This window comes from Salarias fasciatus, chromosome 23 (genome assembly GCF_902148845.1).
Source record: "Salarias fasciatus chromosome 23, fSalaFa1.1, whole genome shotgun sequence".
Classification (NCBI taxonomy): domain Eukaryota; kingdom Metazoa; phylum Chordata; class Actinopteri; order Blenniiformes; family Blenniidae; genus Salarias; species Salarias fasciatus.
Genome location: NC_043766.1, coordinates 22,132,276 through 22,147,255, shown reverse-complemented (window position 1 = coordinate 22,147,255; position 14,980 = coordinate 22,132,276). Strand labels below are relative to the sequence as shown.

The following is a 14,980-nucleotide window of genomic DNA, read 5'->3' as shown; positions in this document are numbered from 1 at the left end:
AAAGACATGGAATAAAACTGCAGGACAATTTCTTAAAGTGTTTGTGTGTACTTTCAATAAGCCTTACCTGGTTCAACATATGCACATGCTGACTGATTGTACCAGAAAAGTTTCAGCAGTAGTAACACTTGCTTGCAAAAGTAGGAAACGCTGCAGGGGGAAAAAATACTGCATCTTTCATCGAGCTAAATGCATTACATCATCACTCTGCGCTCTCTTGTTGTTCTTTGCCTTGTCAGCAACTTTTGCATCGGTATTATCATTAGTAGTTTGTTAGATAAGGCTAATTGATCTCCACCTACCCAGTGTATAAGCGAAATGTTGTGATCTACGTCTTCCACTGACTCTGCATAACTCCTACAGCCTCAGCACAATCTGACCCTCAGGAGCACAGCACATCCCTATAGAAATGATTTCATAATCTCTTTCCCTCCCTCTCTCTCACTTTCTCTCTCTCCCTGCTGCTTTCTCTTCCCTTGTCTGTCATCTATAAACTTAATTCACCCTGCTCCTCCTCTTCAAAACAAAGTTGGTGCTGATGTTAGGGCAAATGTGGGAGCTTACAGGCAGAACGACCTGAGCATCCCGGGCCGGCTCGCTTGGAGTTAGCTGACTGAACTCTTGGTGAGCAAAGACCTGTGTATCAGTATTGTTTGTGTAAGAGTACCAGAGGGGATTTGGACAAGAAGTGCGAGCTCTGAATGTGTGACCCAGAGCTGGCCTTACTATTGGATTAGCTCACTCTGATCCCCACAACCTCTGAACATGCTCCCTAGTATTTCAAGATCTCTCCATTTATGCCCAGCCAAGCACATTGTGACCAGTAATCTATAGTTTTCTTCTCTCTAAAGAAAGAAGGTATACTGTTCAGCTTTATGCTGTGCCCCTGCCTCCCCTCCCTCTTGCTGGTTTATCTACACTTTTCTCTGTTTATTTGGCACTTGTTTTCTCTCTCTCTCTCTCTCTCTCTCTCTCTCTCTCTCTCTCTCTCTCTCTCTCTCTCTCTCTCTCCCACTTCCATTGTTTCAGAACAAATTCCCTTCCTTCACCTCTCCACTCATGCCATTCGTTTTTTCTCCCCTCATTCCTCTCTCTCCTAACCACCCCTCTCACCATCCCTCCTTGCCTTTCTGAAGGGGATCAGTGGAGCTTAGAGGCCTTCCTGCTTGGTTCATTACAGAGCTGCTCTGACATGGGGGGGCTCATCTCGCTACTAAAAACAAGAACGCTACTGATGTTTAATACATGCATCCGCTCTGTTGTCTTTTACGCCAGATAAATTCATCATCACACACTGAGCACAGAGCAGCAACATGCCTTGTAGTGTTGCTCTCTCAATACAGATTCAAGATTTTCTTTTTTCTGTCTTGGACTCACTCCTCATTCAACTTATTGCCTATCATTATGGCTCTGTCTTTGTTTCGTCTCATCTCAGTAGTCTGGAGCAAACCTTTCCATTGTCCTTCAGCTGTTGTAAACATACAGTACAGACCACGCTGCCGCTCAGCACCCCAAAAAGCATGCAACCACACTCTCGGAGAGAAAATAGACCAAAGCTATTCAGCGAGTGTGTGGCATGTATCCATCATGTCAGTGCAGAGACCCACACACATCAGTTATACCATGTTCATCCAGCTTGTGTGTGTATGCATAATTGCATGAGAATAAGGCAGAAAATGTGTGTGGCAGAGTTGTAAGAGTATGTATGCATTTGCCTGTTTGTCCTGTCTGTGTGGGCGGATGCGTGGGTGGCAGGCCTGCCTTGAAAATGCCAGAGCCTGTATCTAATCCAGGCCTCCTCAGTGGGCTGCAGTTTTAGTTGTGCCAGGCGGGCCTGCAGTAACACCAGCAGAGTCCCAGCTGACAGCTAGCCTGCTCTTCTCCCTGTCTCTGGACAACGTCTGAGCTCAAAACTTTGACAATGGGTTAAGCTGAAAAAGAAGACGAGCCACAAAGGAACTCGGAAATGCAGCACTTGGAGAGAAAACCATTTAGCCTGAGAGCAGAATAAGTCTTTGAAGATGAAATAAACAGAGATGATACAAAAAAGAAAAATCAAATGAAATGACAGCCTACAAAAAAAGGAAACAAGAGGGCACAGATAGTAATGGTGGAATACTAAGGGAGGTGCTGCTGGTAAAAGGTTTAGGATGAAATCAAAGTGGTTAAAGCTGATTTATCTTGTGTAAGGACGCCAGGCTCTCTAAGGAGGCAGTGAGCAGCCCTTCAAAGATGAAACATCAGCAGCAGTCAGTGCCAGTCATCAGTGCCATGTGTGATGGAAAATCAATCTATTTCATATCAGAGACCTGTGAGGGGAAAATGAGAGAGACAGGTCCCTGCTGCCTCCTTGCTGAGCCTCTTTAAACGTCTCCCTAGCAGAAACATCCCAGAACAGTCTGCGTCATCGGTGACGGAGACATTCAAACTGCTCGTGGCTCAATGTGTAACGGCTGCTGTTCTGCTAGATTAGGTAGGTGATTGGCCATTAATATTCATTTCACAGTGTGTCTTTGTTAGGTGGCAGCAGGGGCTGACAGAGTGTTTGGATTGGTTTACTCTGCTGTGAATATTTCTCTTTAATCTCTATAGGCAAGGTGGTTTTACTTTTATGGATTCTGTGAACCCAGCGCATCAGAGCACTGTAATTCTCATCAGTTCGTTCTTAGTGTCATGAAAAGTGAATTTTTGGAAGACCTCTATGGCGTCAATATATATTGCCAAAATTCCGGGCACATAAAAATCATAATGGCGCACAGTTCAACCACTCTTTGCGCGCTCGCGATGCCTCTCTGCGCACGTGGGGTCTCTTTCTGCGCTCGCGGTGACACGTCTGTGCTGTCTGCTTGCGCGGTGGTGTTGAGTTGAGGCGGGCTTTGTGTTGACACCCCGCAACCCCCAACTGTGTGAGCTCTGCCATGATAGCTCCATGAAAATATTTTTATTCATTCTTTCTCCTCCCAGGAAACACCCAGGTCTCCACCTCAATAATCAAATCACTGTAACGGAGGTTATGTTCTACAAATTTTACTCCACAACCTTCCATTTCTGCCGTCAAATGACGATGACCCGCCCTACTAAACCTCTGATTGTCCCTGACCGAAAGACAGTAGACGTTTAGAGCAACCGATCAGAAAGGAGGGGGGTGTTGTGGGACGTCAACACAAAGCCGGCCCCCAGAGTGCCAAAACTCGACACCACCATGCGAGCAGACAGCACAGATATGTCACCGCGCGTGCAGAAAGAGACCACGTGCGCGCAGAGAGGCATCGTGAGCACACAGAGAGTGGCTGAACTGTGTGCAACTATGATTTTTATGCACGAGGAATTTTGGCACTATATTGACGCCATAGATCTCCATCAGAAAACTGCTCATTTCAGATCAGACGCTCAATAGTCGTCCGACATTTAATGGAATTAGATGAATAAGTGTCCTCCTGTTGAAGCACTGAGGTAGTTTCAGTTTTTACTGCAACAATAACCAGAAGTAGTACAATACTCCTGTCTGGGCCTAGTCTTAATAACAGCAGAGAGGTCCTCCTGGAGGACTTGAGGTCGAGTTGGCATAAAAACACAGCAACAGTTCTTTCCCTCATGCACGACAACCCAGTACAGGTGAGCTGAACTGTCCTCGCCATAATGAGATTAAGGGACTAATTAGTATGACTGTGTGTTGTAGTGTGACTGTGTGCACTGAGGAATATATGCCCCCTATCAGACTAGCTGTGTGGCCCCTGAGAGAGCCGGCCAGACAGAGCCTTTCCCTGGTGTCTCTCCCTACACTGCACTGTGAGACTAATTAATATTTTTTTTGCATCCACTCGTGAAGCTGTTGTGCACCATGCAGAGATACAGTCTGAAAGATATTGATCAGAATTCTGTTAATAGCAGGGAGATAAGTATCAAAATGAAAAAATGAAAAAAAAAGTGAATATATTTGGCTCCAAGAGTTAATTATAGTAAGAATTACAGGGCAAGTAAGAATTACAGCAAGTAAGTAGGCCACAGAGGAACATCACCAGCATCGTCAATCTGCTAACAGCAGCACGAGCGGTAAAAGACGAAGAGATGTGAAAAAATACATTATCTGTGTGAGTGATTATTAAAGAAAAAATGAGGTCAGCAGATTAGAGGCAGGATGAGGAGTGAAGATTTAAACATGACAATCAGATACATTCCTCTGCGCGGTTCTCTGTCTCCTTCTTTCACTTGTACCACCTAAACCGTTAAAGTCACGCTTGTGTTTGATTGCCCCTGTGGCGGCACTCTGACCTGTTCATTTAAAATGATGTGCAACTCTCAGGTCTGTTCCAACACTCATTTGTTCCTCTGTGGGGTCCCCTTGGCTAGCCAATAAGAGGACCCCATCCTGACCAAAGTGCCCAGGGAGCTCTAAAACTGGCCACTCACAACCAAGTAAAGAGACAGCTGAGTGTCATTGTTAATGTGGACACACAGCACCACAATGGCAAAATCAATGGAGCTACAGGAGACATCAATCTTGACAGCACAAGACCCTTCTGCTTGTCTCACCACTACACTAAACCTCTGAATGGTTTACTGAAGGCAGGAGAAAGGCACGGACGAAAGAAAGAAAGAAAGAAAGAAAGAAAGAAAGAAAGAAAGAAAGAAAGAAAGAAAGAAAGAAAGAAAGAACGGTTTACAGACAGTGATCTTTATTGGCCTCCCCCGATTCATCTCGTGAGTTTAGGCCATCCTTTGAAGACTGTATCCATCTCATCAGCAGCCAAGTGGCTAACCACCCTAATTTACCCAAAACATGCAGAGGATCATTCTTGCATTTTTCTCTGCCTCTATTTTTTGCCACCAAATCTCTCCGCATTTGGATTACAAAAAAGAAAGAAACAGAAGAAAAGAGCAAAACACTTGTTTTGTTCAAGGGTGACACATAAGATGCACCCTGAAAATAACAGCAATGTTCATTGTTTCAGCTCTTCACTTGAAGGATGCAATCGCATAGCATTAACATAAATGCAGATGGGGGGGTTGGGGGGGGGGGGCGGTAAATGAAAGCCTCCAAAAATGGGAGAGATCAAAGACGACAGAAATAAGGCCAAGTAATGAGGATCTTGGCAAGAGCTCTGCAAATTTATTGATTGTTTGGCAAGCTTTCGATGCGTGTGCTCCATTTTCTTCTGTCTCTATACCATTTATAACTGAATTTCAAATGCATACAAATCAAGTGGTTGGGGCATTTAACTGGGTCTTTGTGTGGCCACGGTTTCAATACCAAACCAAATCACCATCTAATTTACAGTGTAATAATAATGTACTTGGATTGGGATCAAAAGAGTAGAGGAGCACAGGAAAGCTCATCAGAGGCCTACATCTCATCAGTGACACATCTCTTATAATGAGTTACAGCAAGCACTAAAGTACAAGCCGGGTGAAAGTATAGGGTATTAATTCTCAGAACAAGAGAACTTCAACTACCAGCAAATCAAAGAACTACGGAATATACATGAGATATATATGACAGATGTGTATTTGAAAAAAGAAAATCAGCATCAAACTTTTGATGTCATGTAAATAATTACATGAATACATTTCAAGGAAACTGTTAAGCTCTTACATGAGCATTGATCAAGTTGCCAACAATATGAATACATATTTTAAAACATCAAGGAAAGAAACAATGGACCAAAACAAAGTGCTTGCCTGCAAATGTTGCATCTAGAGAAGTGAAACAGATAATACCAAGGCGGAAGGAAAGAAACTGAGTTGGCTTGCATTAGGTAGATGAAAGGGCAGATGAATAAATGACGAAGAAAATGAGACAACTACCTCCACGACTCTCGCTGTCAGCGGGTTTCACCTGGATAGGCCGAGTCATCTGGAGAGGAGAAAACAAAGTGCAGCAGAGACGTTAGCACGAGACGTTTGGACTGTCAGTGGCAGAAGAATCGGCCAAAAAGTATTAAGGCCATCTTTCTCATTCTCATTTGTTCTGTGATTACTGGTCACAGTGTCCCAAATCGAGAGGCACCGAAACCATCATCATACAGCAAAGTTGACTTGACTATTGAGATTTCTAGTGTGTGTGTGTGTGTGTGTGTGTGTGTGTGTGTGTGTGTGTGTGTGTGTGTGTGTGTGTGTGTGTGTCCATTCTTATTTGGGTTTCTTAACAGCAGCCTTATGGAGAGGTTGACGGGCTGCATACGAGTGTCTAAGTGAGAGAAGCCGAGGCAGTCCTAATAAACGTGAATCCAGCCACAAGAGGAGAGAGATCAATGCTGGCCTATTGATCCGGGCCCTTGGGCTGTGGAGAGTGTCTGGCTGGGAAGGATTCTCTGGTTAGGAGGCTCACTCTAATCCACTGGACCCTGATAAGAATGGCATTGCCTGGATTAGATGCCTCTGTCATCACAGTCTTTGTGTCACGCTTTCCTCCTTCCCCAATTTTACCTTCTTCTTTTTTCATTATTGTTGTTCAAGCTGAACAGTTTTACTAGACTTATTTGGGGGAAAAAGTTTTAAAGATGTAGCCGTGATTCACAGGCTTTTGTTATGGCTCCAACTTTTTTGACTTGTATATATGCCTCATACTCATATACTGTTTATGAAGCCAGCTCCATGCATATATTATATTTATATGAACTACAAAAGATGAACCTTACAAGATGATCTGCATGCAAAGATCAGATGTCAGAACCACAGTGTCCACTGACTCAGTCCAAAACAAATGTTTATCAATAAAAAAATGCTCAAAGTCCAATAAAATTTGGAACAAAGGTGACTAAAATTTGCGTAAAGATTACCGTAACATGAAAAGTAACCTTTCACCACACTCATCCATTTATAACAAGCCATTTGTGAGTGCTATTTAAGTATCATTTTATTGCTTCAAACCATTTGCCATCACTGTGCATCCCAGTGAAATCACTGAAGATCATGCAACACTGACATTTTTATAGCTACATATGTATATTTTGAACCATCGTCTGTCCTGTCGTGTGTCTTTTTTTTCCCTGTCCATTTCCAGAGCAAGGCTGAAAAGGTCAGATTTAAAGACAGGGAAGTCCAATAAAAGCATGACATGTTCAAGGAGAAACACCATAATGGGATTTTAAAATGTCTTAATAACATGCTGATATATGGGGGAGAGGCCCAGGCCCGATTCATTAAGTGCTAAATGTATCCATTTTCACCTTGAGGAACTGAGTAACCTTCCCTAGCTGAAATTATTCCATAAATTTACTCATCGTAAATAATAACTAGGACCAGCTAAGACTTTGTAGGAAAACAGGGAGGATGATATGCTTGTGAAGGTTGATGTTTCAGCCCCTTGTTTCGTGGGTGGCTCCCCATCCTTTTCCCTCCCTATCGTCAGCAGCTCTGTTTCCTTGTACAACAAGAGCAAAGTAACCCTACAATATGCTAATGCAAAGCCATGGGGCGCGCTGCTCCGCAGCATGTATGGGTAGATTACAGAATCAACCGCAACACTATTGCACACATGTTCAAAGCAGCCTCAGAGACAGAAACACCTCTGACCGGGCGGCGGGGTGGGGGGGTGGGGGGCACGCAACATCCACAAGACAAATTCACAGATAAATTAATAATCCTGTGCTCTTTCACGACAAGACAAGAAATGGCTGAATTTCCCTGTGACATGTCAATGAGAAAATACAAAAAACAAAGAAGTGTCGACCAAGCCAGTTGAATTTCATCCAAATGCATGACGGAGAAGGCCAAATCCACGGCTGTGGCTCCTCTACCAAGCTATGATCTCAGCCATCTCTACAGGGTGCCTGTGTGTGGGAGGCAGCTCTCTCTAAAGCTAGTTACTGTTCAGCCTTCAACATGCCAGCTTAATGGTCTATTTATTTGCCCGAGAGCAATGCATTATGGTCTTGAACAGTTACTGCTGAAGGCTCTCAGTTTGCTAAATTTTCCTTTAATACAAGGAAAATTGTGTAATTCCTGTAGAATTTAAGAGCCTGTGGTGCAGTTATACCATAACACAAGTAAGCACACAAAGACATTTAAACTCTGAGTTAAACCAACTAAATATTGTTGTCAAGGAAATAATTTGTTAACACATATGTCGTACTGCCTATTGTCACCTGTCAATTATGGACTCAAGCGTGATCTGTTTTGACACACTAAAGTGAATCAATAAGAACTCAGTGCATTACTTTGATTTACACACTTTTTATTTATCTGTTAATGGGTAAACTTATACTTTATTGAATAGTGGGGTGAAATGACATTAGCAGAACACAAAAAGACAGCACAGTTCCTGAAAAAGAGGAAGAATGATTAGATAAGACTTCCTCTCTGTTAAGAGGCATTTCTGATGCTCTGTTTCCACACTCCTGCCTTTCACTTTTAAACACACACTGGAAATCCATAACACCTGCACAAAACAAACAGTGTGTATTTACAGTACAAATTAACCACCTGCTTCTCTGTGGCACTCTCTGCTAAAATGTACTGTTTGCGTTTTGTGGGACATCAATTATAAATCAGCCAAATAGCCAAGTGAAAATGTGTTTTGAATCTGAGAACAATTATTAAGAGAGAAACTTTAATTTGAGCGCCAGGAATGGGAAAGTGTCATGAATGAAGTTTATTTTCATTTTTTCATTCCTACTGCAGATGTCAGGGGATTTTACCAGTTGAAGTATTTAGTAAATAATAAACGTAATGTTTGTTGTTCCATTTGCCTTTTTGCTAATTTCAGGATGGTTGAAAAAAGTAATGTATTGGAAGTCTGCTGTTTCATCTTCATTCTCCGGTAGCTGAATGAAAAGGTAAAAAAGAAAAACAAATAAAATATTCCAAAAATGTATTAAAAAACTGTAATAAAAGTCAAAGGACTGAAACTTCAAACAGTGGTGACATATTGTAAAATATTGTAATAATGACATTATCAAGTTCTTTCAAAGAACTGTTTTGAATTTCAAAAACCACAAGCAGGTAGATGAAAAACCAAATCAATTCAGAAGCTACTTCAATCATTAAGAGCATCTCGGCAATGTCATGACCTTCAAATTAGAAACTACAATTTATACCCTTTTTCTGTGCCAGAAAATGCAATTTTTGCTTTTTTTTCTTAATACAAATACCAGCCATTCTCTTTAATCCACTGTATTAGCTGTGATGCTCTGAGGACTTTGGTAAACCTATAGTGTCATATGATTTTATCAAGCCGCCTCATTTGTCCATTTAAGCCTCCAGTTAGTAGAAATAGGCTCTTAGCACCAGCATGTGCTGTTTTATATCAAGGGTCAGACAGAAACCTTCAGGCCTACAGTATATAATGTAGTGTGCAACAGAAGCCGGAAAATACATAGTCAGCTGGCTTCTGCGATCACCAGCCCAAGCCGAAAATCCAACAACTAAATCAAACCACCTTAATTGATTACCACCTTAACCGATACCCATGTATAGGATATTACATCAAAATAAGGCCTTTTAAATCTGTATCATGCATGAAGATCCTAAAAGGGTTTTGCAAAGCTGGTGAGTATTTTCCAACATGACTGTTACAACTTTGACACAAATATCTCTGAAATGCTGTCTGATTTTAAATTACACCAAGTAAGTCAAAGAAATGTGGTTGAGACTTGGATGGTTAGTTGTGTGAGGGATTTAGAGTCGAGTGGTGGCACTGTCACTGATAGTGATGGGTTCTTGACCAGTAGAGTTTAGCAGGATCGAGCAGTGCAGAGCTAAAACCTTCAAGGGAGCCCATGGCAAGAGAAAAATCCTTGCTTTCAAAGATGTGGTGCAGTTCCAAACCACAGTTCAGTACAAAACTTTTATATTACCCTAAAAAGGAGAGCCTTCATGGCAGGAAGATGGAGTAAATAGAGACAAAATTGCAGTAAATCTCTTACTTGTTTTAAAGCAGCTCAGTCTTCAGCAGAAGAAGTCTTTGAAAGACAGTTACGCAACAGCACTTACTTACACTGCTGCAATAAAATAACTCTAATAGCTATACAATATGTGTGATGTCTGCTGGCTTTCATTCAGGTTTAATATAGAGTAATGTTTGTCCTGGGATCATTAATACGCATTAGTGGCCCATCAAAGCTCATATTGCTGCACTGCTCTGTAGCCGGTGCATAAACAGCCCTCTCTTGACTGGGCCTTCTCAGCTGATATAATTAATATTTTCCAATTATTGATCAAAGGGAGTGCTGTGTGGTGACTGGCCGAGTGCCCCGACTTCAGCTAATAAATCTGTACTGTATACAGTCAGAAGGAGACAGAGCAGAGCAGAGAGACACAGGGAGAGATAGGTGAGCCTTAGTGGACTGATTTACAGTTACGAGGTGCTTTTGTTGCAATTGCAATAATTAGTAATCAACAATAAAATTTCAAATGGGAATCTCATCTAAAAGGCTTATTCAAGCTTGGCAATGAACATTTTTCTTAATAGCTTTTCAAAAATTAACTAGATCTCTAAAAAATCAGACCATTTTAGACAAGTATTGTCATAGTATTATTGTGTCATTTTACAAAATTATGTTGTCACAGTGCGTTGACTTAAAAAAAACGGACATATTGGCAGCAAATTAAGTAAAAAAACAATGATGCTGAGATTTGATGTGGGTACCATTCAGGAGTACTGCTTCTCGCGTGGAGTTATATACCATTTCAATTTAATCACATATGCATAAGATTTAGAAGGCTTCATCATGTTCTGATTCACTTGCATTCTTTAGTTTTTTACGGGTTTTTATACATTTGCATTTCTGAGTAATCCACTGAAGTATGACCCCTGCAGTAATGCCGTCCTTCTCTATATGAGCATGTTCATGTGTGCGCCTAAATGCATGTGGGAGAATGTTTTTGTGAGTGATTTATAATTTAGCCATATGTGAAAATGTGCTGGCGGCAGCAGTGTGGTGGTCCTGATAAGAAGCATCAGTCAGTGCTGAGGAGATGGCAGACACTATAAGCTCTGGGATTCCTATCAGAACCAACAGGATTTAGAGCTTGAGGCACTGACATGGACTGACAGACACCTGCAGACCTCAGCTAGTTGGTATCAGATTTATGAATAGTATGAAAAGTTCAACTGTATAATTTAGCATCTATTTCAAGTAGGAGAAAAAAATAACTTCATTGTAGTTTTCAAGAAGTATTGATCCAGGGTGCGTAAGATAAAAACGCATGCTGTCGCTGTTTGTTTTTGCTTTGCAGTTGTTATGTACAAATATGGGTTACTTTCAACAAAAGGTAAATGGCTCCGTTTGGAGAGAAAAAAAATCCATCTGCTATAGCGAATGCTTCCTGTAATGCACCAATTAGTGACACAGCCACGGCAAACTCACAAACATGTGCGGTCTCTAGTACTACCACTACTAGTACCACTGAACATCCCTGATTAAGACCATTAGACCTTCTGCTGCCTGATGCCGTCCAAGTCACTTTTATCTTTTCCCCCAAAATGCTAACTGCCTCCCAGAAAAACTCTGAAGTCCATCTACCAAATGCTTTCCAAAAAGCTTTCCAGCCCTCTCTGTTATCATAGCTTTACTAGCTGAAGTGGTGGGCCACCTGTCTGACTGCCACAGCCCTCGTTATGCAGACAGCACAACTCAGCTCTCATCAAGATTTCATGAAGGTGAATGTCACATCAAAACCACCTCATTGTAGCACCATATGACTCAGTGGACAAACTCCTGTGGCAAAACTGTGTTAGCTCTCATCAAACTCTTTATTACTTCTGTACAGGATCTAATTAACTCCAGATATTACATCGAACACTTCAGCATCCACTCCTGCATTTGCTCAACTCTGTCCAAGAGTCTTGCGCAGAAACTGCCACGTGCTCTCATGCCATCCTTGGCTGTCAGGTTGATTACGTCTTCTTGTACGGCGGCGCATGAGCTCTCTACCGGTATTTGTACAAAAGACTGAGTTGTACAAGACTTGTGCAGTTGACTAGAGTATGTGGTTGATAGAAACATGTGCAATCATGAGGGGGAGTAGATAGAGGGATTGAACTAATGCCCAAATCCTGTCCTACTGAGCCTGTAGCAGGGCGTCCAAGAGATAAAGAGAAACAGAAGGAGAAAGAAGTAAGAGACAAAGAGAGCGATGGAAAAGAGGGGGGAGAAAAGGGATTTTGCGGAAGAGAAAACTAATGAAAAGACTGTGGAGAAGATGTAGAGATTAGGAGAAAAGAGTGGGAGAGGATTTATTAATAAGAGAAAGGAGAAACATAAAGAACAAAATAAAACATTTTCTCCGACTCCTCCATCTCCTCCACTTCCTGACTTATGATCCACACTTTGGTTATCAGGGGAAGGGCATCACTCCCAGACATCTTTGGCATGGCTTCTTTTCAAGCCCAGAGAGCTATTGACATGGCGTGTTACTGTAATGCGTGAAGCGGTGGGAGACTCATTGTAAATCTGTGTCAACAAATGCTGGAGCAGCAGTGGACTCTCTCTCTCTCACTCTCCCTCTCTCTCTTGCTTTCTGTGCGTGTGTGTGTGTGTGTGTGTGTGTATGTTTGTGTGTGTCTGCCTTGCCTTGCCTCTCTCTTGCATTTAGCCACCTATCTAATGAATCTTATCTGCACAGCACATTGGAGGCTTAAGCTTTTGGTGGGCTCACACCTCTCTCTCTCTCTCTCTCTCTCTCTCTCTCTCTCTCTCTCTCTCTCTCTCTCACTCACTCACATACACTCACAAACATGCACGCGCGCGCACACACACACACACACACACACACACACACACACACACACACACACACACACACACACACACACACACACAAGCACACATACAAACTTTATCTCTCTCTTATTCTGTCTGCTCTTTCATGTGGTTTACACTCTTCGGTTCATTTTGGGGACTGTCCATGCAAAGATAAGATCATGAAGACAGACCCAACACAGTGGCATCAGAAGGCCAATATCATGCCAATCCCAGCATGAATCACAGCTAGGGTTCGGAGCTAGCAGGAAGTAACAAAATGGCAGAGGACACGTTCTATGACAGAATTACAGATCTGGAGTTGTGTGAGGCTCGGAGGTGCCCTTATGCACTCATATATCTCCTATCTGGCTCCTGCTTTGATATTCTCTTTGAAGATTATGTCTTGGATGACCATCAGTAAGTTACAACCAAGGTGGTGTTCGCCAACCTACAGCTCATGGACATAGTGTAGGTAGGTGACATGACTTCTTAACGGGGGGGGCAGGTGTTGATTTCATTCAAATTGATTTTTGTTCAAGTTAATAGCTGTTTGAAAATTGGGCATATGCAAATGTATGTTTTCCATTCATTTTTTTTTAATTCAAGTACACTTGCTTCCACTGAAAAACTCAAAGAGATGCTTAATGGGCTACTAATGGCTTTAAACAGGACGTAGATGTAAATGTGTGTAGTAACTACTGTCATTGGTGTAGAACTGATGACCCATCAGTCTCAACCGGTACAAGTTCTAACTTGGGACTTCAGTAAAATGGGTGAATTGATGGGTGGCTTGGAGATAATGTCTCCCTTGGAAAAACACTCAATTGCTTTAGTACTGAAAAATTACATATCATTGTTACCATAGTTAATATTAGCCAATGCATACTATTATTTGTCTCTTGGTCATACACTTGTAATACTGTGTGATACAGCAGTACTGTGCTTTAGATGGGGGTGGGGGGCATTTTGTTTCTTGAGTTACATCTTTATTTGAGCAGTTTTTAACTTTGTTTTGTTGTGATTGATAATTGAATCTCTTAGTCATTATTCAACACTGACGACACCTTCTATGACAGTTGAACTGTTCACTTTGTCCAAGCTAAACAGGCCATGCCAGATGAATGAAATCACTTAAAAATGCCAGGTTGATGTAAGCACAGTAATTAGTTGTTTGTTTAAGATTTACAATGATTCATTGTTGCACTTTCAGGTACAGTGAGCTCCTATGCTGCAACTGTCAACATTCCTAATAGCATCAATTTACTCATCATACAAATAACTCATTAGCAATTTACAATCTCAGTTTCAATTGCAGCTCTACCACTTCTCAGCCACACACACACAGACACACACACAGTGAGAGAGAGAGAGAGAGAGAGAGAGAGAGAGAGAGAGAGAGAGAGAGAGAGAGAGAGAGAGAGAGAGCTGCATGTTTCCTTTACCCTCTGTGTTGAGCCCAGAATGCTCCTGCTGCTGTCACAGCAACTCCAGGATTGTGACAGATTACGGCCTGCTGCCCTGACCAATAGGAGCCAAGAAGTGTTGCCTGCTCACTGACTCATAATTCTTGGCATACCTATGCCGAGTTGACGTTTCTTTAATGGTCCCTAGACCTCCAGTAGGAATCCTTGTCCTGGACACTATGATTGCCTATTAGAAATTCACCAGCACTTGCATTTTCCCCATCAGCCCCCGTGCCACCCCGTATTGGAGGAGAGAGAAACCGTGGAAGGAGAAGCCGGAGGAGGATAGAGATAGATGAAAGGAGGAAGCAAGATAGGGACAGAGCCAAGCACGGTGGCTTTGGAATTAGGGAAAGGGATAAGGGATGAACGAAACAAAGAGACCAAAATAAAAAGGGAGACACTCAAAGTGGACAAACTTATGAAAAAAAAAAACGTGAATATTACTTTCCCAAACTATTGATTTCTGAGCAAAATAGTAACGTGCTGTTTTGCTCAACTCTTTTTGCCATTACTGCCACGTTATGTCACAACAGGACTTTTCTCTAGTCTCATTAACTGACTACATCTGCCACACCTTATAATCACTATGAGATGCCGAATAATAATGATGACAGGATGACCAACCATTTGTTCTTCAATATTGCTGTTCTCAAGTTGGTGAAATCTGGACTCTGCCACACAGTTGCTTGGTACACGTGTATGTGTATTTGTGTGTGTCCATCAAATAGGGGAATGTGAGAATGAGCCAGAACTCACAGGATCGACATAGGACCAGCCTGGTCTGCCCATCTGCTCCAAGCTTCATTCCCAGCATATCAATACCCCATG

The 14,980-nt window shown here is 42.1% G+C and overlaps 1 protein-coding gene across 8 annotated transcripts in view; it reads right to left on the bottom strand.

Annotated features, from left to right (window-relative positions):
- The window catches only part of celf5a (cugbp, Elav-like family member 5a), a 194,631-nt gene that overhangs the window by 80,355 nt on the left and 99,296 nt on the right, over positions 1 to 14,980 (bottom strand). For all 8 annotated transcript variants that reach the window (XM_030082628.1, XM_030082624.1, XM_030082625.1 and 5 more), the window contains exon 3: positions 5,806 to 5,854. In XM_030082628.1, coding sequence (XP_029938488.1) covers positions 5,806 to 5,854 — 49 coding nt within the window. The remainder of the gene's footprint in view (positions 1 to 5,805; positions 5,855 to 14,980) is intronic.